The sequence below is a fragment of the Mirounga leonina genome, unplaced genomic scaffold (assembly GCF_011800145.1).
Source record: "Mirounga leonina isolate KUSES-001 unplaced genomic scaffold, KU_Mleo_1.0 Mir_54, whole genome shotgun sequence".
NCBI classification, from domain to species: Eukaryota; Metazoa; Chordata; class Mammalia; order Carnivora; family Phocidae; genus Mirounga; species Mirounga leonina.
Window position 1 is genome coordinate 10,989,863 of NW_023270812.1, and position 23,878 is coordinate 11,013,740.

Sequence of the window (23,878 nt, forward strand, 5' to 3'; positions counted from 1 at the left end):
TCCTTCCTCCTTCCTTCCTTCCTTCCTTCCTCCTTCCTTCCTTCCTTCCTACTTCCTTCCTTCCTTCCTTCCAGAAATAGGAGAGGCAATGCTGGGGCGGGGGGGCCGGTCAACTAGAATTGAATGGCCAGGGGCACTCCCTGGAAAGCATGTTGGAGTCAAGTCCTGAAGATGCTGGGGGGCAATCTGACGATGTCTGTGGGAGCACAGTCCAGACAGAGGGAGTGAGCACTGCCCCACACAGTGGAGGGCCCTGAGCCAGAATCCAGTTGTTTTGGCCCAAAGGTAGGGTGTATCAATTAGGAAGTTTTTCATTTGTAATAGTGGTAAATCTGACAAGGAGGCATAAACAAGGGACTCTATTACCTCAGGTAAGAATTATAGAGATGGAGAAAACTCCATTTCAGTTGACACTGTGATTTGGTGATGTCACTTGAGGACACAGTTGTGTTTGCCCTTGGACAGACTCTTCTCGTGGTCACAGGATGGCTGCAGAGATCTGGGCATCTCATCTAGACACCACAGTGCTCAGAGCATACAGCGCCCACCTCTCTCTTTCTTAGGAAGCCAAACAACCTTCCCTAAAAGCCCCCTGGCAAATATAATGCATGGATTATTGGCCAGAGTCGGATCATATGACCATGACTAAACCCATCACTGGCAAGAAAAATGGAATTAGTTTAAATTGATCTCTAGGGAGACATGGATGTTGGGAAATCAGTCAAAATTATCAACATTAAGGGCTGTCTGGTAAGCTGCTGGTCAGCTTCACCAACCCACTCCTACCGCTGGTTCTCTGTGACCAGCCAGAACAGTCGCGGGAAGTCCTCCGTACTCCTGCCTAAATACCCTCTGTTGTATTCATGCTACTTTCTTATGATTTCCTGAAATAAGCAGTTCTAGGGAGATACTTTATAGTTTTGCTTTATATTTGGGTAGACGATTCAGGTTTTCTCCCTCAATTATCCTATTTATATGTGCCAATGGGGAAGAATAATATAAAAATCCAAGACAGAAGCCATAAATATAAAATGCATTGTCATTATAAGCCAGCTCCCTTTTCCTCATGTCACCAAGCAAGATAATTTAAATGCAGGATTTTGTTGTAGGCTGTGCTGAGGACAATAAACGTATGCTGTTTGCCAGCCCAGGTAGACAGCAGCTTCCTCCTAACAGTCTCTAGTTGGGATAATCACCTGGGTAGAAACATGAGTTGGACCAGGGGCAGAAGTGCATCCTGGTCCTCCTGCTTTTTGGTGTCAAAATTAACATCTTGGCCACGGTGTACAGACTGCCTGTGAGCTGGGGCCCAGGTACCTGGACGAGCCCCTGCCGTGCCTGGCACAATAGGATCTGGGAGGAGAGGGGCAGGTTCGAGCCCGGCTGCTGCTGGGTCGTGGGGAGAGCTGGAACGGGCTGTCAGGCTAAGCATGGAGCAAGCTGGTTGCTAGCTACTGCATTCGCTCCCAGAACGGAGAGATTCCTCTTTCACCGTCTTGATGGCCGATGAAGGGCTCACCACCTGCTGCTGGCTTCAGGCTGTTCTTACCTCGCCTCGGGGCTGCCCCGTCCCCTGACTCCACAGACCGCCTCTCTCAGGGGTCGAGTGCACGTGGCCATGTGAGCGTGACGTCGCATTTCTCCCTGGCAGAAAGCCTGGCATCTGATGGGCAAGCAGATAGTCATGGGGTGTTCATTGTTTTCATACAAATAAGTTAAACACTATTGAAAAGAATGTGATGGATGTCAACACTAAATTTGGATTTCTCTTATTTGAGACTTCAAAGGCATTAGTTCTATTTCTTGAGATTGCCATTTCTGCAAGTTAAGGCATTTCCCAGTATTCTTTAAAAGAGGCAGAATACTGTCATTTAAATGTACATTTTTCATGTCAGCATAGTGCTGGGATTCTTAAGGCATCTCCAGGTTAAGTTTGGAACAGAACCAGAATGACCAGTGTGGCTAGCTTCCAGGTTGCTGCAAAGTTAAAGATTCAGAATGGGGGTTTAGAACGATATGGCCTCTTATCACCCAGGTGAAGGATGCTGGTGCTGACTTCTAGCATTTTGGAGGCTCCGCACAGAGTTCCTGTTACTAGTTCAGCTTCTAACCCAACAGAGTAGCCCGCGGCCGTCCCCGAGGTGCACTCTGGTACTCCTGCAAATGGGGCATCCCCAAGAATGGCCGGGCGCTTGAGTTTCCACGTCATCCATCAGGAGCTGGGGCACCTGCTTGTCTTTTTACAGCTCACGTTTCGCGGGCCTTCAGCTGTGAAGATGTCACTGCTATAACGTAGGTGCCAGTCGGACCTGTTCCAACCCCACAGACGCTGGCCCAGAGCCTGAAACTGTGAGCGTTCTCCAGGTTTAGCATGTGTCCCTGGACACGAGCGACCCTCCGTGAGCATGCTGCTTTCGCTCATTTTCTCGTGGCGAATGCTCGGCTCTCATCGATGTCCCTGCGGGGACAGGAGCCGCCCTGGTCAGGGAGGCGTGGGTCCCCTCACCCCTTACAGTCTCATGACTGTGGTTCCCTCTGCTGTCTGTACTGAACCCCACTGCATTTCAAAAGAAGATGAGCTAATGGCTACTGGTTAAAACGTGACCGCTTAGCTCTTTGCTGGAGTGTGTCAGGGACTCTTTAATTTCAAAAACAGCATTTCAAAAAGACGTATTAGGTTTGCGGGAGTGGGTGTTACGTTCTCTGGCATCTAAGAGGCTATTCCGGGTGGGGGGCCGGAGGGGCGCGGGGCCCCTGGCTCCGTTTCAGCCGCAGCCGGCCAGCCCCGCCAGGACTGGCCACCAGGGCAAGGACACTCACAGTGTGTCCCTCGGGGAGACATTTCTTTCTCCTTTATTTCCCGTGATGGGAAAACAAAGAGTAAGGAAAAATAAGAATCTGAACTTATCCCTATGAAGTAAGTATGAGCTCCCAGCCCTTTCTTGGGGAGTGAGAAAGGAAGATGGGGCAGAGTGGGTGGGGAGGAGCCAATGAACCTGTTCACATCCTGGAAATCAGCAGGCCTTCAGTCCAGAACATTCCACCTGCAGCCCTGCCTGCTGGCTCACACTGTCCACCCGTCAGACTACATGGGGAGCTGGGGGTGGCGGGTTCTCTCCGTCAGTGTCCCCACTGGACGGGGGCGGTTCTCCACGTGGCCCGGGTCTCCCCATCTGTGGTACCCGGTGCCCAGACCACAGGCGTTTCCGAAGACCCGCCCAAGAGCACCCGCTGTTGCCCGGGGCCTGCATGGGAAGCCCGTGAGGGAGAGGGGCCCTGGGTCCCGTCCGCTCCAGAATCACCACGGAGCCGCTCTCGTGAGGGGGGCGTCCGCAGCACCCACACCTCCTGCCCCCATGTCAGGACCCACCTGTCAGGCCTTCTCCGCAGTTTCTGTTCACTGGACGTGGGGCGCCACGTAGCACCCTCTCTCGCTCTCTTCCCTCCCCTTCCCTTCCCTTCCCCTTAATACAGGGACAACCTTTTGTAGCTTTCATGAATCAGTTTAAGATTTAGCTGGTCTTTCAGTAATACATAAATCTAAACTTCTGAGACTTTGCCTTCTTTCCTGGGCCGCACCCCAGGCCTCCTCTCCCCCCGGCCCCTCCCCTCTGAACCGTGTCGAGTCCTGGAACAGGTAGAGGTGCGGAGGTGGGGTGTTCGGCAGCCCCTGCGTAAGATTTGTTTCAGAAACTGGATGCCGAGGCAGAGCCCTGTGCGGTGTGCTCCTTCCTACTGACTGTGAAAAATAAGCTTATTATAGTGAATTGTCACAGAGGTCGAAAACGGTCCTCATTCGGGAGAAGTCGATGCCACATGTGTGCTGCAGGCCGAGGGCGGGTGCGCTTGCTTGAGCGCCTGAGCAACGGAAGAAAGCATCCCCTTCCGAGTGTCAAGCCCGTTTTCCCTTCCTCCCCTCCTCACAGGTACGAACAGCCGAAATGCGACAACACAGCCAGGGCTCACCCAACCAAAACAAGGGATTTGTACAAGGGCCGTCAGCTGCAAGGTGAGTGGAGACATCTACCCCCGCTCTGAGCTTTCTTGCAGGTTTAGAACGAGAAAGAATCTCTCCAGCTCTGTTCCCAGTGGGGGGGGGGGCGGTGGCCTCAGAGCCGTCGACCAGGGACCTCCTCCCCAGGGCCTGCGGTCAGCAGACGTGCGAGGGCCCCGGGGAGCACGCCCAGGGCACGTGCAGGTCGGCGGCACCCATGGCCAGCAACGCTCGAGTGCCAAGTCTGAGACCCAGAGAAGCAGACAATGTCCCCTGAAATCAGAACTTCTAAACCAAAGGATCCTTTCATTCTTTTCCCTAAAAGAAAGCAATAATTCAAATGTCATTTTCTGGCATTCCTTTTGAATAGAATCAACAGTTCGAGAAGCTGAAGTTTAGGTTTTAATAAAACATGAGCTCAGTCTTTGTATCAAGTGAGTTTAATTACAAAGAAGTATTTAAAATTAAACAGAGGCAGTGAGTTTAATCTTATAATTTAAAAATACGTTCACAGAAAATGTTTTATGGATGTTATCTTTCATCAAAAAGCACAAAAGTGTTTATGATACACCAAAAATGATGGTGATTTTAGTAGTTAAACCTAAAGCCTTTGTTGGACCCCGAGTCCCTCCAGGAATGTACGTGGGATTAAGAGTGGCGGCGGTGAGTGAGGTGGCCCGGCCCGCCTGGCAGGCGAGCGTCCCGCAGTTTGGCTCATCTCATGAGATCAAGGAGTTTAGAGACACAGCTCTGACACATGGGGTGAATTTGATGGCATCTGTAAGATGCTTCTAAGCTAGTCGCTATTTTATTTCATTTTGGTTCTCTTTTTTTTTCTTTTAAATATCTCCAGATATTTAAAAGAAAATTGGTTCTTTTTTTTTTTTTCTTTTAAATATCTCCAGATTGTGTGTGTTTAGCCAATGCCTCAGACACTGTGAAAACCATTCTCTAATGTCCTTAGTTCAGAGCACATATTTGGTCTTGGTCTTATACCAAGTCCGGATAAATTCCACTAGAAAAGTGGGTTCTTGCTTTATTTGCACTAGTATCGGGAAAGAGGGTTTTCAATTCTGAGTAAAGATGTTTATGGACGAAGGTAGAAACGACTAGAATATCACCCAGACCTGTCCCAATCTGTTGAGCAACACTGGGAATGAAAGTAGCTAAGACAGAGGAAGAGGAGGGGCGGGACGAAGGCTGCTTTCCTACCTGAAGACGACTCTGCTTCTGCGACTTTGCTGCTTCTGAGACGTTCCCGTGCGGGGCCGTCTCCTGGCCACGGGTCTCTCCAGTGACTTCCTGCTGATGCAGGTTCGAGGAGCCTGTGATTTTTTATTTTTCTGATTTTTGTCCCACCCTGTTTCTCTCTGTGGTCAGTGTGTGTGCGTCTCACGGATCAGGCTCCTTCCTGCATCTGGGGATGGGGAGAGAGGGAGACAGAGATCACAAAGGAGCAACCGCAAGCACCCATGGGGATTCCTAGTTAAGCACCTTTTGTATACGTGATGTCTTACCCTTGAAAGGAGCTCAGTGAACAGCTGGATTGCATGCTCCCTGATGTTCTCAGACCAGAGGAGTTCTCCCCCTCCATCATCTGCTGTAATCTCTTGCCTCTGAAATCAGGCCTTATCACTGGGTGGACGAGGTTTTTCTTCACAGGAAACAATGAATCTAGCAGGCGTCTGGTGCATGCAGAGCCCTCAGTGAATGTTTGCTGGTTTTAGCTGGTCTTAATCATGTTGCACGAATATCAGACAATCTGTTCTTTGGCTCTAAGGGTCCAAGACTCTTAATGGTTTCTTTTCGATAAAGAATCAGAAATCGAGCTGTGGGTGGTTTTTACACATACGATATGAAACCCAGTCCATTTACGAACGTCCAGTCTAGCTTTGCTGTCTCTTAGTAAAAGGTGCTGGGACAAGAGGCAGTTCTCCTGTTCCTTCCTAGCAGTGACGTGCTCGCTAGGAAGCTCTTTCCATGGTGGACCCAGCGCATTAAACACCAGACCGGGCTCTTGATTTGAGGACGGGGATGGTGGTGGCTTGTGGGAGCAGCTGCTCGTCCAACTGAGAAACGCAAGGGGCGTCTCACTGGCTGGTCTGTCAGGAGTGCGGTCCGGGTGTCCAGGAGCTCGTGGTGAGGAGGCGTCCCCAGAGCAGGAAAGCCGGGCCCTGGCCTAGTGGGAGCAGGATTATTAGGCTGTCCTGGCAGAGACGCCCCTCCTCGCCCATACCTTAAATAAAAACCAGAGTCTCCAGGCACACAAGCCGCTTTGTGCAAACCGTGTAATGGTCAGCTCGGTACCGCTCATGACCACTTCATCATTTTGATATTTTGGAGATAATTATCCTTATTAGGGAAAAAACAAGCAGGTCTTGGAAGGACTCCAGGAGAGAGGCTGTTCTTGGTGGAGAGGAAACTGTTTCAGAAGAGCACCGTGGCAGCTCCGTGGGCACACACGTGAGCCACATTTAGGCAGATGCGTTTTCTTCCTAAAAGGTGCAGTGTTCATTTTCAGGGGCTAAGTCCCAGCCAGCGAGGGTCCTTTATTTTCCAAGCCGAGCTGATAACCTTCTCCCACGTGGCCCACTTGTTTCGAGGGTTTGTTGACTGTCAGATGCTTATTCCCGCCGTCTCTGGGGTAGTTAGGACCTTCCACAGCTCTCACCGAGGGACGGGCAGCATGTCGCTATAGAGGAAGGTCGACATCCAGCCCATGTGCTCCAGCCTGCCCACCCCCTCGCCTCTGCAGGAGCGCAGGAGCCAGATGCCGGGGCTCTCTGAGCCCGGGGCCTGCTCAGGTCCCTCCCCCGGGGCCGCTCCTTCACTGGCCCACTGGCCCCGTGTGGCCTCCAGGACGCAGCTTCTTAGGGAGGCTGTCCTGGGCTCCTGTCCGCGGGGCACGGCCCACCGTACAAGTCCCCAAGGCACCCGGGGTCCGCGGGCTGTGTGCGGTGTCGCACGCCCTCGTGGCCTCCGAGAGGGGGAGCTGAGCCGCCGGGGGCCCCGCCAGCCGGCGCAGCAGGGAGCCTGCGGGAGACGGCTCGCGGGAAGTTTGTCGGAGAAGGACACTCGGCCGTGATTCTTCTCCTGCTCGAAGCCTTGGGCTGTTCTGTACTGAGTGGTACTGGGTGGTTTTGCTGATTGGAAGGGTGCGCAGTGTGAGTCTCAGGGACCCGGGGGGTCTAACGTCGGGGGGGAGGACGGCCTGGTGGGTAAGAGCCCGTCATTCCTGCTGGGCCTCCGCGTGCTTGCCGCCAGGTGGACGGAGGAAGGGCATGTTCTCCCCCACCTGCCCCTTCTGGGCGGCACCTGCAGCATCATGACGAGACTGACAGCCGTGGCCCCTAGGCCCCCAGAGGTCACACGGGCACCGACTGCAGGCACGAGATGCAGGTGAGGCAGGAGCCCGCTGAGATGCCGCACCTGCCAGCGACGGGGACCCCTCCCCCTCCACAGCACAGCGTCTGTTCGAGTCTACAGACACGAAAGTCTCCTCTCTTAAGGCCCCCAGTGACTGCGGGTGTAGAGGAATCTTTGGTTCTGTGAGAAACCCTAAAAGCACCCCTGCATTTTCCAAGTAATATTTTAGCACTATTCTAATTTTTTTCAAAGTTGATGATGATTTTCTGAGGTAGCATAAAATGATCCTTACCTTGCCCTGAGCATAGCTTAAGATATTTTTCCAAAGGTAATTAGACTGTCTAGGTCTATCCATGTCGCAAATGGCAAGAGATCATCCTTTTTGTGGCTGAGTAACGCTCCGCTCCGTGTGTGTTTGCCCGCGTGCGCACACCTCTTCTTCATCCGCGCGCCTGTGGGTGGACACTGGGCCTGCATCCATGTCTTGGCTGTTGTAGATAACGGCAATAAACATAGGGGTGCATGTACCTTTCCAAATTAGTGTTTTAGTGTTTTCATTTTGTTTGGGTAAATACCTAGTAGTGCAATTGCTGGGTCCTGGGTAGCTCTATTTTTAAGTTTTTGAGGAACCTCCATAGTTTCCAGAGTGGCTGCACCAGCTTGCATTCCCACCAAGTGTAAGAAGGTTCCCCTTTCTCCACATCCTCGCCAACACTTGGGCATCTTTCCATGTGTCTGTTGGCCATCTGTATGTCTTCTTTGGAAAAAGGTCTGTTTAGGTCCTTTGCCCATTTTTAATCAGATTATTTGTTTTTCTGGTGTTAACTTTTGTAAGTTCTTTATATATTTATGATGTTAAGTGAAATAAGTCAGACAGAGAATGACATATACCATATGATTTTACTCATATGTGTGATTTACTCATATATGTGAGACAAACAAAAAACCAGACTTACGTACAGAGAACCATCTGGTCAGCAGAGCAGAGGTGAGCGGGGATGGGTGAAGGAGATAAAGGGATTCAGAGGCACAGACTTCCAACACAAAACAGGTAAGTCACGGGGATGAAAAGTCCAGCACAGGGAGTGTGGTCAGTAGTTCTGTGCTAGTGTTTACTGACAGCTGGTGACCACACCGACGTGGGGAGCACCGAGAGATGTGCGGAGTTGTGGGATCGCGGTATCCTGTGCCTGCAGCCAGTACAAGACTATGGTGGCTGTACTCCACTGAACAAAAGGACACCCGGACCCTGAGCCTAGCCCCTTCGCAGGGACTGCAGGACCCCGGGAGACCCCCGTGTTTACCTTTCTTCCACAGAGGACCCCGCAGCCTTCAAGGCTCTTTCAAGGAAAATATGAGATGTCAGTATTTCACCCATTAAAAATGTCAACTTCTACGATTTTTGTGTCAAATCAAATACCAAATTCACAGACATGCATCTCCCAAATTTTATCTGAAACAAAGTCTTTCATTTTAGACAGGCAGCCTTCTACCCGGCAGACGGGGTGAGCTCAGGGTCGCCACATGTGCCCTGTGTCCATGGGGCTCGTCTGCCCAGCACCGTCTGCTCAGCGGCTCAGCTGAGCTCAGAGAGGCTCAGCGGCTGCTCAGAGAGGCTTCCTGCCACCTGCCTGCTAAGAGGCCGGGCCAGGACAGAGCAGGGGGCACTGGGTGTGAGACAGGACTTGGTTTTGCTGTTAAGAGCTGTCTAATGGCATCACAGTGAACGATTCATGCTTGTCAACTCAGGTGAGAAGTTTGGGTTTGGATTTCTGGATGTGGCCAGGGACTGAGTGGCAATGCTTGGGAGAGAGACCGGAGCTACTTTATTTTGGTTTTTTTTTGACCAGTGAGCTTGATGATTAAATGTGAAATGACATTTGTAGGTGAATAGGATTACTAAACCTTCAAAAGCAAATTGCAATCTGTAGGATGCATGATGAAGAAATGGGCCCTTAAATCCAGGTTTAGGAGAGGATGCCATGAGCGAAAACTCTGTTATAATCCCACATGTATTTTCCATGTGAGGCAGGAACCCCAGGACAAGGGGTGGGGGGCAGTGATTGAGAAGACGCGACCGTCAGGCATGGTATCTGCGGGGACATCCGGAGATGCTGCTTCCATCTCCCAGGTGTGTTCAGAGAATTACCCACAAGGCCCTGAAGGACACAGGGACATGTCTTCAATGAGACCTTTATTTAGTTCTGTTTTGCCTACCACCTGAAAGCAGGGCGTCTTGGTGAAATCTCCTGTAAGACTAAATAGTGTAAAGAAGTCATTACTATTAATTTATGTGGAAGACTTTCCGAGTGTTCCCAGACCCAAAAACTCACCTGTCAGGCTTTTCTGACTGATACCTGAGGATACATCTTGCTAAAAGACACAAAATAGGTGGAGATAAAGCCTGGATGCTCACAGACTCTGCCCAGTGCTCTGGGGCTGGAGTGGAGATGCTGCTGGGTCCCCGGGGTGGGAGCTCGTGCTCGGTGAGCGCGGCCTCCGTGCCTGCTGGTGAGCCCGCTGCCGACCAACGGTGGGCGCCGCGGGCGCGTCTCTCCGTTTTTCATCTCACCGTCTGCAGATCGCCTTCCGTTAGTGAAAACAGCTTCTAAGGCGGGTCTTTCCTGAAAGCGAAGAGGCGTGTCGCAAACTTGTGGAAAGCGGGATGCTTGCGCTGTTTCTTAGGAGAGCAGATAGGATGCTGGGTGTGGCAGGAGGCGTGTGCGAGGCAGGAACTACACGGTCTTAATTGTGTCACACTTGGCAGAATTCTTAGTGAGATTTTTATTAGGATATTTATTTAGTTCAGTTGATTTTTTTTCTCCATTTTTAAGATGAGGAGACACTGGAGGAGGCTTGGTGGAAAATTGTGGGAATTACTCATTCACAATAAAATAAGAACGAATAAAGACAAGTTAAAAAAGCAAAGGCTTTTTTTTTTTTTTTTTTTTTGGCCTTACCACGCAGAGGAAAGACTCATAAAGGTCAGCTGGAAATTTGAAGTTACTTACAAGGAGGTGTTGGGCACTTTTTCCGTTTATTTATACTTCGACAGCTGAATGAGAAAAAGTGAGTGTGAAGGCTGTTTCTTGGCTAAGCCACAGAATATGAAGAGGGGCTTCCTGGGCGCCAGGCTGCGCCTGCAAGCAAGTGGAAAGGTCTAGCTCATGAAAATCTGTGCATAAAAATGGAGTTTACGAAATGCAGGGGGGTGGGGAGACTGTGTCTTTCCTATCCTTTCAGATCGACTTTCATGACTCATTGATTAGAAGCCGCGCTCACTCTTGTCCTGAGCCTAACAGCTACTTGGATGTGGCCCCTTGTTTTCAATGGCGCATCCTCTCGCGTCTCACCCTCTGCGTTCAGCTTCCTTCCCTGGCCAGGTCTCCAAGTGGCCTCCCAGCGGGTTTCCGATCCCTGGATCACAGTTGCTGGCATGGACCCACCATGTGCCGCTGCTGGGGACAGGGGCCCCTTGCTACCAGAAGATGCCGAAGCTGCATGCGTGTCCTGGAGGCGAGGCCCGCCGTGGCCAACCCCACAACTTCCCTCTTCTCCCTGCCAAGAGCCCCGCACCTCTCTCTTACTGAATCCTCTGCTCCAGGAAAGGAGGCACATGAGTCTCGAAGCCGACGTGCGACGTCGTGAGGGTCTGCCCTCCACTGCGTCCCACGAGGCTGGCCTTCACCTGCTGGCCACCCTCTCCTGGCTGCCAGGTGAACGGGGTCCCCCAGAGCATGAATCATCTGACATCTGTGGGCAGGTAATCCACTCATTTATCTCCTGTCCAAGAAGATGGACAGGTTTTCTGGCCCTGGTTGGTTGGGACGTAAATATTTATGGAAGTATTTCATTAGCAGCAGGGCTGGCTTCCTGGGAACGGCCTGGGCAGCTTCCCCGTCTGCGTCTGGTTTAACCGCTCACTGCCGCCAGCTTGAGCTTCCTCAGGGTTTTGACCACGAGGGCCCGCGTTTTCAGGATTGCGCTGGGCCCTGCCAGTGAGCTGGGCGTGGCCGGTGCTGACACACTCCATCCTGCGTCCGGTCACGAGGAGCCAGGTTGGGAGTGCAGGGCACCAGTGGACACGGCAGCGGGTCAGGAAGGCCACCCGGAGGGCGAGAGGAGACGCGGACACGGTCCAGGGTCGTCCGCAGACGGTCTGAGGGGTCAGGACTACTCCTGCTCCACTCCAGGGGACACGGGGCTCTCCCCTGTGGCCCCCTGGGCTGGCACACGGCCGAGGCCATGGTAGGACCACTGAAAACTCACTTGAGCCGCGGCTAGACCCACACTGGTGACCTAGGATTCCTGAAATCCAGTCACACCGACCGATGGTTAAAAAGAGGTTCGCGGGTTTTTTTTCAAGTTTTAAATTTCTAAAATTCAGTGTCCAGGCTGACGTCTCATTCCCCAGTGTAATAGCATTTCCAAATGTCCAGGCGTTTGCCGTCACCGCAGAGCCCCGGGTGTTGGCAGACCCCCACCTGCCGCCGCGGGAAAGCTCAGGGCGCACCAGCTCACGCAGACGCCCGAGGCTCAGAACCACGCTCCCACGGCTCTTCCAGAAGAAATCTGAGCTTAATCTGATTTAAAAATTCTCTCAGATGGTAGGGGAGTTCTATCAAAGACATTAGTGCATCGAATCCTGGTTGGTCTGCTCCTTTGAAAGTCATGATTCGGCAGAGGGGAGAGGGAATAAGGTTAAATGCACGTTAATCATGGGAAAGCATCTGCCAGATTGACTAATGGTGTAAGCAACGTTTCAGAGACAGTTTGAATAACTGAGGAGGACAGACTGTCCTCAAACACCATTAAGTAAGTTAAATTTGTTGTTAAACAACTGCTATTCTACGATAAGCAGTTTTGTCCCAAATAACCACTTTAAAAAACCTTCCAAGTATGGGGTACACTGGAAGATAACAAATTCGCTTTTAACTGGCCTACAACTCCCTTTATTGACGTCGGCGTCCCTCGTAGCTCGTCTGACTTTATCGAGCCCCTGCCGTGAGCAAATCACTGAGCTGCTGTGACAGACTCACTTCAGTAATGGGCTGTGGTACACGGTGCAGGCCCGACACCCAGAGCGGGGGTCTCAGCGCCCCTGCCTGCGTCAGGTCCCCCGGAACCCGCCCGGGTGTGACTGGGCGTCGGCCGCAGCTGGGGAATTCCTTGTACCACAGCTACAGCTCTGCTCTGCCACGTTCTGCATCTTGAGTCGTCCTGTGGGAAGGGCCAGCCACTGGCACTGCTCCCCACACTCCCTTCCCGAGCGCACCCCGAGCATTCCTCCTGTGGGTCTGGGCCGCGGGCTCGGCGAGGCCGGGTCCCGGGCGCCCGGAGAGCAGGCCTGGAACGAAGGGCTGCCGTGTGCCCCTGCTCGTCCCTCTTCACCAGGGAAGCTGTGCAGATGGCAGGCCTGGAACGAAGGGCTGCCATGTGCCCCTGCTCGTCCCTCTTCACCAGGGAAGCTGTGCAGATGCCTTCGGCTCGGCTGTCTTCCTCCCAGCCCTTCACCGGGTCTCCCATACAGTTTTCCCTTATCCTCTTGGTTCTCCTGTTTTTAAACCCAGAACCGGTCAGAGCCCCGAAACTGTGCTGGGCCTTCTCTGTTTTACGTTCTTATATAACCGAGAGTTCCTTTCTTTGCTAGCTTTGTGAGCAAATGTTCGTGGGTGGCAATCCTATTGTGCAGATGGCCCCGGGCCGGAGACACTTAAGACCCGGTCTCTATGGTCTGGGAGCCAAGATTGCAGTTTTATGTTCCCGGGACTGATGCTCTTAAACAAGACAGCAACATTTTACGCAATTAGGAAAATTAAGGAAATAGATTGGTGCACGATAAAATTTCCCCTTAATGCCTGAAAATGTCATGGAATCATCATTCTTAAAAGCCCTGTTCCAAGTTTTGTATCCAGGTCAGGAACACTTCGCCCTCGCCCCAGGTAGTGCTCCTGGAGTCAGGACTGTCTGGGGAGCATCATCGAGCCGACACCGAGCAGGGCTGGGGGGTCGGAGTGAAAAATTGCTTCTCTTCCAGAAATCCCAAAGGGAACGGACACAGGCAAAATCCAATCAAAGCTGGAGATTGGCCAGAGCACAGGGTGATTACTTTTAGAATGCAGGCCCAACTAATGAAAATGGCATGGCTGACGGTAGAAATCAAGTTGCACTCTTCCTGATAACTTAATTCTTTAAGAATTTCAGTGGACAAACCGAGACCACAGTGCTCAAATACATAAGCCCTGTGTCTTGCTACTTGGACACTCCCAGATGACCAGCGATGGTAGGAAACTTTCAAAACCTGGTTTATAATGAATAACAGCAGGCCATGGAAACTTCTAGAATACTTTCCCTGACACGATGATTTAATTTTATTCTCAGCTCTCTCCTGACTTGTCAAATCAAGAACAATTTTTCAGAAAAATCAGTGGCTTCTCCCTCTGACAGAAAAGGATAAATGGACTGTCCCTTGGTTGTTAGATAACTTTCAGAAATGCCTGAGATGAATTTTTCGAGAGTGATTTTCAGTAGACTAGTTTTAGAGCTTTGGGTTCTCATCCCGTCTTTTCTCTGCACTTTTGCTTATTAAATTAAGTAAATTCTTTGGCGTGTATAATGCCCTGCTCCCAGTGGGGAAACTGAGGCCCCTCTCTCTGCTCAGAGTCGGACATGTCAGAATCTGGCAGATTTTACAGAATGGCATTGCCGTCAGAGATTCCTTAAATTCAGGAAGTCCTAGATTTCTGACTTTTTTTTTTTTTTAATCTCCAGAGATACATGCATTGTCTGCTACGAAATACGGCTCTTGGTAGCACCATTTGATGGGCCCCTAGAAGTCCACTGAAGTCAATGTTTTATTTAACGCTTCACACTGTTAAATAATAACCGCTTGTTACCTACGCAGGCTAAATTTGTTAATTCAAATGCAAGGGAATAGCAATCTTTTCTTCGTAATTTCTCTAGTGGAGAAATTATTTTTGAAGCAAAGAGAGGAATACAATTGGTGTCAAATAGACACCTGTGCATATCCCCGTTCCTTGTGACCCTCCCCTCTTTTTCCAGTCACGGCACATGACACGTTATTTGTTGACATCGCTTTTTATTGCGAAGTGAACCAACTTTTCTGGCACATGCTATTTTCCCAGAATGTGCCAGCCCTGGACTCCACTTCTGCCTGACTTCTGACCACTTCACCTCAACTCAGTAGAAGTGAGGTGGTTGCCCTGTGTCGAGGGAGCTGACCAAGAGTAGAGCTGTGACTGCAATCCTGTGTTCCCGCCATTAACTCAAAGTCCCTTCTGCTTTATGGCATTGTTTCTGATGTCAACGCCTCTACACAGAGTCTCCTTCTAAAGGAGCAGCTGATATACAAAATGCTTTACAGAAGAAGCAGATTGCTTTTGCACCTGGGACACGTGGCCCATAAAGAGGGAAGTCAGGATGCAGAAGGCCATTATTCTGGGGCTCATGAGAGCGCTTCCCCCCTCCGAGCCCAGGACAACTCCAGAAAGCAGGACCTGCTCAGGTTCTGAGCAAGAATGAGTGTCCTGGCAGCCAGCCTTAGTAAACACTAGAACGAGCAATCTTTCTGGAAGCCCTCTCTACAGACAAGGTTTTAATTTTCATAACGTATGTATCTGGGCAGTGACTTAGCTCAATTTTTACATAAATGAATATGGATTAAATGAGGCCTTTCATGATCTGCTGGCTCCTACATCTGGGGCATTCCTATGGAATTCCTTAAATATATGAAGCCAGAGAAGCTGGATTCATGAAGCAAACCGAGGTCACCATGTGATACTCTAAAAGGAGAAACAGGCTGGAGGTTTGGCAGGATTCAGATCAGGTCCTATTAAGGAATTTGGACTGTATCTTGGACAAGTTTTGTATAATTAATTTTTTATTAAGAAAATCACTGACAGAGTTGTGGATGGTGAGTCAGAGGTGCCCAAGACAAAACAGCAATAGCACCAAAAACCAAACAGCATTCGTGCTTGTGAATATTGACTGAGAACTCAGAGGGCATCAGTGCAGAAGCTCCATGTATATTAATTCACTCAATCTTCACGGCAGCCACTTTATCTATTCTTTGTAGATGAATACAGTGTCATGAAATATCCCAAATCTGTATAACTGAGACCTCACCACAGTAGTATAGTGAGCTACCTATTATAGCTCATGTGGAAGCTGATCAGAGCTACACACACACACACACACATGCACACACATGCACACACATGCACACACATGGAACAAAATTCTCTGTAGTATGGCACTTACAATAAGGTGGGCTATATTGAATGCCTTCTGTGATGTATTAATAAAGGAACCAAAATAAAACTGTAATAAAGTTGTTGTCCCACACCATGGAACACACACACACACCAACATCACTACCCCACCATCATCATCATCACCATCACCATCAACATCAACATCATCATCAACATCATCATCATCACCACCATCATCACCACCATCATCACTATCACCATCATCATCACCACCATCACCATCATCACCATCACCACCACCATCATCACCAGCATCATCACCAGCATCATCACCACCATCACTACCATCACCATCATCATCATCATCATCACCGATCACCATCATCACCATCATCACCACCATCACCACCATCACCACCATCACCATCATCATCACCATCATCATCACCATCACCACCATCATCAACATCATCATCACCATCATCACCACCATCATCACCATCATCACCATCATCACCACCATCATCACCATCATCATCACCATCACCACCATCATCAACATCATCATCAATATCACCACCATCATCACCATCACCATCAACATCATCATCAACATCATCATCACCATCACCATCACCATCAACATCATCATCAACATCATCATCATCACCATCACCACCATCATCAACATCATCATCTCCATCATCACCACCATCATCACTACAAATACTATCAATGTCCAATTTGAATGAGGCTCAACTTACCAAAATCAGTACAAATGATCTGCACCTTCCTCCCTGTCCTCCCACTTTTCTTCCCTGGGGCTCCTGTGTAGGGTTTGCTGCTAGACATAGCAAGATACCTGGGGCTCCCAGGCCACCGAGAACGCTGAGCATCCTTGGCTGAGCTGGGATCTTGCTCTGGCTCTGGCTTATGATGAGCATATTTTTGGGAGGATGATCTTGGAGGGTGATAGGCCAGGAGACCCACCTTCCCTTATGCCCGTTCGGGTTCCACCCAGCAGAAATTATGGGATGCTAGTGCAGGGTGTTGGCCTGGGTAACTGCCAGTCCAGGCACTGCTCTGAGGTGAGGACCTTGAGATCCAGAGAGGTCAGGTGACTTGCGCGAGGTCACCAGCAAGTGTGGGGTGCCTCTTGAACTAGAGTCCTGCTCTCGTCTGTGTTATCGGGCTTCTATTCTCCTTTCGTCACGGCGTTTGGTTTCGTGGTTGTATTTTTCCTGCTTTTTCTTCTTTACCTATTAAAAGTAAATGGCAGGCTCAGATGTAGGAAGCAATGAGCTGGCCTTAAGTTTGCCACTTGGATTCGCGTGCCACCTCCTGGGAAGCTTCCTTTCCCTTTGAGTGTTGAGGGTGTACACACAGCAAAGGCGGGCCGAGAGCTGAGCCCTCCGTGATCCCAGGCCCTGGGGCAGGCGAATGTGACCCGCTTGCCAAGCGCCCTCCTCCCTCTGCAAGGTGCGGTGGTGCGCCCATTGCAGCTCCTTGGTCGGGGACGCCAGCTCGTGGGTGCAGAGAATGCAGACAGGCGAGCCCTGGGTTTTCTCACCACAGAAGGCAAGCAGCCCTCTGAGGAGAAAGTGAATTCTGTGTTTACACGTGTAATAGCCCTGTCACACCCTTCTTGGACGCTGGAGTGAAGACATCGCTCTGGCTTTCATAGTCTGCGGGCACTGTCGAGATAAGAGCTGCCTCGCTAGGAACAGTAAAAATCAACAGTCTGCGACGTTGCTCATTGGAGAAATCATCCAAACAGCCCGACCAGAGACAAGATTCCAGGACAGGGGATGAAGCCCCGTCGCATTCAAGAGGTGCGTTCCTCCAGCTGGTCAGGAAGAGAAGTCTAGCTCTGGAGGGAAAATCCCCTCAAGCGTAAGTGAGACGAGCCGGGGTCAGTCAGCGCGGGCCTGCCTGCCTTGCTCCCGGTGGTGCTCTGGGGCCGGTGTCGGGCTGGCCACGTCCACCCCAGCGATGGAGGCCGCTGCCGCGTGGGGCTAGAGGAAGGGACTCCGAAAATCAGAATTCTTATTTAGCTTCTGCTTTTCCCTCTTCAGAAATAATTGGCCATTTGTGAGAGATTTCTGCAGGCACAGCTCAGATTACTCGAGGTAGTTCAGGGAAGTCTGGGACACAGCTGCACTTTTATATACATTCTATTAAGGAATCAGAATAGACACATTTAATAGGACTTGGCCATAACGTTTGCACAAACGTGCCTGTGGCCACGTGGGTTTCGTCTTTGTTGGCTGCAACTTTCTACGACAGTCTGCACCTTTCGGGGCCATAAAAGGCAATGGTCTCTACTCTCTAATTATCGCCCACAAAGAAGGGCTAAAGGTCAGTAATCCTAAAACTAAACATTAGCCTTTACTGGTATCTAGTTAGCAGCCGACCTCATTCTGTTACCCACACGTGTGTCTCACAACCATCGTGGACAGTTCCCCCGGAAGCTGCACCACCCAGAACCAGCGTATTCACTAGGAATTTTAGTCATGGCTGAAGGACCCCTTTGGCTACACCTGCTCACAGCCTCTTTTAGGCTGGAAATACTGCCCTAGAGACTCAGGATCTGGATCACCCAGTTCTGTGTGCTTGAGTGGGCCCCAGACGGCTTTTTGGGAACTTTGGCCTGCCACCGCTGTAAGTAAAGAATATTCTTCTATCCAGTGTGTTATGGTTAGACTCCTAATTGATGTGATTCTCAAAGCAAACAGTTCCTCATTTAACCAACTTCAGAGAAGAGATGCATTCCAGGCCCCTAACATCTGGAGGAGAGCAGTATTTATCAAAATCTGAGAAAACATAACAAATGTGCATGAGAGAAATAGACACTATTCTTGATCTTTTTGCACAGGAACCTTGGGCAAGCAGGGAGGGGAGTGTATGTGCAGCCGAGCTCCTCTAGTAAGATTAGTAAGATCTGGGGCCTCGCTCTAAGCTGCAGGGGGCACACCCTTCGGAAGCCCTGTCCTTGGTCACGATATCAGCAGGTCTGCGGCCGGCCTCACTACGCAGCTCATGCGTTGGCCACAGGAAGATTTCCTCTCTTGCTTCAGTATCAGCAAGTGGCATTTTCTCTCCCTGCTGTCCGATTCATGCTGCGTTTCCTTCCCTCTTTGTGTCAGCTCTGGACTCGATCCACAGCAGACGTGCCTTCTGTATATTAACCTGACTCTAGTTTCCACCAACTTTCGGTAGCCTTGCGTTCTCCCTGTGTTGATGTCCTCCTCGTTCATTTTAAATTGACTTGTACCGTGGTCTGGTGCCTGTGTCCTGGCAAGCTGAGCATAACTCCCTGGAGTCGGCAGTGAACGCTTGCACAGGTCAATGCCTACCTTTCAAACCACGTTTCATCTGCATGGTCCTGCCGAAAGCTATAGCCTTCATCTGCTGACATTATTACATTTTAGAAGAGTAAAGGTACTGTAAAGGGTACACAATGAGATTGCAGTGAAGTCACAAGAAAGACAGTCTCCCCGGGATGTGCTGGTTGTGTTACGATCTGTGGGCAGAGTGTTGAGGAGGGAAACGTGTTTCTTACTGCAAAGTACAGGATCGGCTGATGCTGGTTGCCGTTCAATGTGATTGAATCTAAGCAAGGAGTTCGGCTAAGATGGATTCCCGCCAAGCTGATGGATGGCCCTGTCGCTGTGCGGGTTCACGGGGGGCTCTGGCTCAAGGTCTGTGGTCCTGGCCTGAGGGGAGGGCAGCCGGGGGCATCCAGTGGGCGTCACCGTGCATGCAGGTGGGGCTGTGATGAGCTGCCCCTTGAGGGGCCTCCTGCGCGGCCGTGAGGCAGTTTGCACGCGGCCCTGTTCAACCTCTGGCATGGTTATATTGGGGAAACAAAGTGCCTACAAAAGTTCTTGGAAACAGAACAATAAAATCCAGTTACCCTCCAGGGAGAACAGTTAGCCATTCTGTGGCTACCTCTCAAATAAAAATATTGGATTGTAGAAAATAGTTCTGCCTTAAATTAATATACCCTGAACAAATATAAATAAACATTGAAGTATTGAGTGAAAGCATTTCATTCCAAAATGAAACTGGATTTCTGTTTCTCCATGTCAGCAGCAGTTTGTGACCATCTGTTTAGAAGGGCCAGCCCATGGAAAATCTGTAAGGAGATAATAAACACATGCAGTTTCAACATTAAGAAATGACTTGAGTGTGTAATTTAGAGAAATAGCGTTAAGTCTGAAAATGTGAAACTCGTGGTGTGGATCCAATATAAATTATCCTTGAACCATATTCCTTTTCATAAGTGCTCACTTCCTCACTGTGTTTGTTCGTTTAGTCGAGCTTCCAGAAGGTTCACCGTCAGATCAGCTTCAGGCTAGGTACGTGGTGGGATCACGCTGTCTGGTGCTGTCTGTCCTTCGTAAATACCCGCCGAGCTCTCTTACCTGGTTCTCTGGCCGCGCTGTTCCGCCTGGCGTGCCCGCCGGGGAGGGTGTTCATCCAGGCTCATCCAGCGCGTTCAGACGGCTGGGAGGAGCAGAGTGCTAGCTTCCTGACCCGGTGCGGTGGGGGTGCAGGTGGGAAGCAGGCCCGTCATTGAGGTGCACTGAGGTCACCAGGGCCCCAGGGAGAGTCCTCGAAGGTCTCCACCTTGCTGGTGGGGGTGGGGGCGGCCGTGTCTGCACCTTTTTTCCTGGGACCAGGTGCTCGATCTTGCAGGTGCCTGGTGCTGTGCATGCAGCCTGTGACCTCGCTCACACTCCAGATTCCGGATATCAGGGTGGGGGTGCACCCCTGTTCTCAGGCCCTGCTTTCTCTTCGTTTCTTCCGTCTGAAAATTGAGATGGGAGGGGCCTGGAGATTGCTCTCCCGGGCTGTGCTCCCCAGAAGGGCTCTGGGCAGGGGTCCTCAGGGGTGTCAGCTCATCTGGGGTGTGTGGGCTCCCTGAGCGCTGGTTTCTGAAGAGTTGATTAAATCCATGTTTGTTACCTGGGAAATTGTAATGCAGCTGGGACTACGATACACAAGTCATTCAGCTGGAGTTTCTCCTGTCGGGTCACATCGCCTTCTGTGTGTCAGACCCTGGTGCTACAGCCCCGGGGACCCCGGGAGTCCTCAAGAGGCGGAGATGGTTGCTCACACTGCTCGGTGGGCTGCGATACGTGTGCGCGGGGCAGGGGCGGAGCAGAGGGCGTGAGTCAGACCGGGAGCTGTTTTCTTGTGTTCCGCGGCTTGATGCGGTGATTCTTAAAACCCTCCTGAAGTGTAGGTGTTCCCAGCGTTCATGAAGCTGACCCACACAGATCCTGTTCCTTTCCAAAGCGCAATCGTTTGCTCGAAACCAGCAGGTGACTTGGTGGCGGTCGGCTTTTGGGAAGCCATGAGTCGGTGCCTCTCCTGTGGTTGGTCCGCGTCGAAACCTCATGGCTCAGCGTCCTTTGGCTCAGGCATCTGGATAAACTGTGTGTCGGTGGGGTGTCCTTTTCACATCCAGCTCAGGCTGTTTCCTTCAAGAGCCCCGCCTCGTCAGAGATTTGTAGGGTAGAAAGAATCCAAACACACGTAGCTTGATTTTCCCAACTCAACACAAAGCCATCCCAGCAAAACCGACCTGTAAAGCACGGGAATGCATGAAGCATCTGGCACCCAGCTTGGTCCCAGTAGGTATACGGCTGCTGCTGACATCGGGAATTTGCAGGAGAAGACGGGTCACGTCAGCTGAACTAGGCCGTAAGTGTCCCTGGAGAAAAACAGCTTTCAGCTACTTTATTAAAAATGGGAAAGAATTGAATAGGGCAGTGAATACACCGTGTTCGGGGGCGGGGGGATGGTGAGCTCCTTGAGCAGCGAAGCACAAGTGTAAATACAGGTTCACAATTAATTCACCTAAGAACGTGTCTGGGAAGAGCTTATATTCAAGGAAGACAGAAACCGTGTGGTTTCCTTATTTTTGTTTTCATATCCCATTGTACTATTAGGTTTTTTTTTTTTTTTTCCTATGGAAGATAATATTTCCAGTTGCAGTCATTGATTGTGAGGCCAAGTGAGAAGCATATATGTAATCTTTTCTTCAAGGATTCTGCCCTTTACCAGAAATTCTGTGCTGGACCCACAGCCTCCCGACCCAGGCTCATAATGGCTGGCTCGGGGGGTGATGATGATGATGATGGCAGAGCAGGAGGACAGAGCTGCTCTCTAACCAGCTACCAAAATAGACTCTGGATCACAAACACAGTTTTAAGAGATTGATGTGAATCATAAGAGCCATGAGTGAACACCTTTCCCCTCTCAGCATCTCCAGACCGGATGCTTTCTAAATATGAAGTAAAATAATCATTCCAGAATCTTTTTTTTTTAAAGATTTTATTTATTTATTTGAGAGAGAGAGAGTGAGAGAGAGCATGAGAGGGGAGAGGGTCAGAGGGAGAAGCAGACTCCCCACTGAGCGGGGAGCCCGATGCGGGACTCGATCTCGGAACTCCAGGATCATGACCTGAGCCGAAGGCAGTTGCTTAACCAACTGAGCCACCCAGGCCCCCTAATCATTCCAGAATCTTAAAACATTGTTGTCTGAATCCTTGAAATGATAGGAGACTTTGTGGCATCTGGTTGGTGAGTGGTTGGTTGAGTTGGTTAATAGTGACTTAACTCAGGCACACAAGAAGTAATATCCCATATTAATATTCCATCCCAATAGCCAGTACTCCCTTAACTAGATCGATTCCTAAAAACTGCCCTCTATGCACGAGAACAGATTGTCCGCAAGGCAACTGTGCCAGATGTCAATAACGTCGATCCTTGACAATTTATTTGTGAGGATAAAGTATGAAAGTGAAAGTCAGGCATAGAAATGATCTCTCATTTCTCGTGCTCTCCCTTTGTTCCTTGCTGAATGGAATGCTCTTCCGTGCGGGTTGGTGGGTAAGAGGGTAAGGTTGTGTGGCCATTTGCCTTTTACTGAACGTTTTAAAATCAGTGATTGTCAGTTGTCTCAAACACCGTACGTCCCGCATTTGCGCGGTCAAACCGCAAGGCTTCCACTTTGTCATGTTTTGTTTGGTGTTGACTCCATGTCCAGACACCATGATAGTTTTGAATCAGGATTTTAAAAATTCTCCTGTCTAGCCTATTACAGCCCATCCTCGTTTTTTGCACTTCCAAGTTTGATACGCAGAACATTCGTGTCTTTCTCCATTCATGCCTTTGCAAGGGTTTTTGAAAATGAGAAAGCTAAAGGCAGGGTCTTGGGGCGCCCCCCACAGAGCTCACAGACATTGACTCTAGTCCACTGACTTAATGCCTTGACCCCAAAGCGGCAAGTCACTGACCTCTTTCACTTGAGCAGAGATTATCTTATCTTCATTGGAAATGAGAAAAAGTGGCCCAAAGTGAAGCCTGGAGGGGCCGACCTTTCAGTTCCAGCTTCCCCTTGGAATGGAGGCCGCTCGGAACCATGAGGAGCTCTGTCTCTCTTTTATTCTGAGCATGTTGGTGAGCAACCAGGCCAATCCAATTCCCGCTGCTCTTTGGAGAACCTAAGTCGGAATGATGTCATTTGTCTTCTTTGGAGAGTTTTCCCTTGTGTGTCTGTTCTCTGTGGGCATCAGAGGGTGTTGTGACGTGGGAAATGGGCTCTGGGACACGTGCTGTGTTCAGATAATCATTTGGACATTGAGGAATGCAGATATAGGAAGTCTTTTGATAATTTGAAAACTTCAGAAGCCATCTCACACGTGCCCCAGAGAGTTTGATCCATGTCTTCATTTCTGGGGACAAACCACACATCTCAGAAGCAACAGGAAGGCGAACCCCAGAAGGAGGTCCTTGGTTAAGTGGTCTGTGCACCGCTGCTCTGAGGTGTGGCCTCAGGGTCACAGAGACATAGACACAGGGCCCTCGTCCGCATGCACGTGGACTCTATTAAGGAAAGGGAAAAACCAAATGTGATAGATCCAGTAATAGTTTAAGAACTACCCCAAACCAGAGATGGCACCCAGGATGTTGCAGCAGGAGCGGCCGGCCGCTTGCATGGAAGCCAGTGGGAGGCGAATCCGTGCCGGGACGGCAGCCTGACCCGGTGTAGGAGGTGGACGCAGGGCAGCTGGGCGAAGCAAGCAGCAAGGGCCAAGGTGCGGGAGCGAGTTCCCAGATCTGCGACGCCCTCGGGTCGGGGCCGCGTAGAGCTTCTGTGTGAAGGGAGAACAGCGGTTCGAGCCACGGGCTCTGCAGGCAGGCTGGGGGTTCGGAGCCCTGTTTGCCCCCCACCCGCTCCTGCTGGGGCCGGGGGTCTGAGCCCGGTGTG

At 50.6% G+C, this 23,878-nt stretch overlaps 1 protein-coding gene across 1 annotated transcript in view; it reads left to right on the forward strand.

The window, feature by feature from the left end:
* The window catches only part of LOC118001776 (SPARC-related modular calcium-binding protein 2), a 156,050-nt gene that overhangs the window by 114,875 nt on the left and 17,297 nt on the right, over positions 1 to 23,878 (forward strand). The window contains exon 9 of the mRNA XM_034991920.1: positions 3,927 to 4,009. Within this exon, the coding sequence (XP_034847811.1) occupies positions 3,927 to 4,009 (83 nt within the window). The remainder of the gene's footprint in view (positions 1 to 3,926; positions 4,010 to 23,878) is intronic.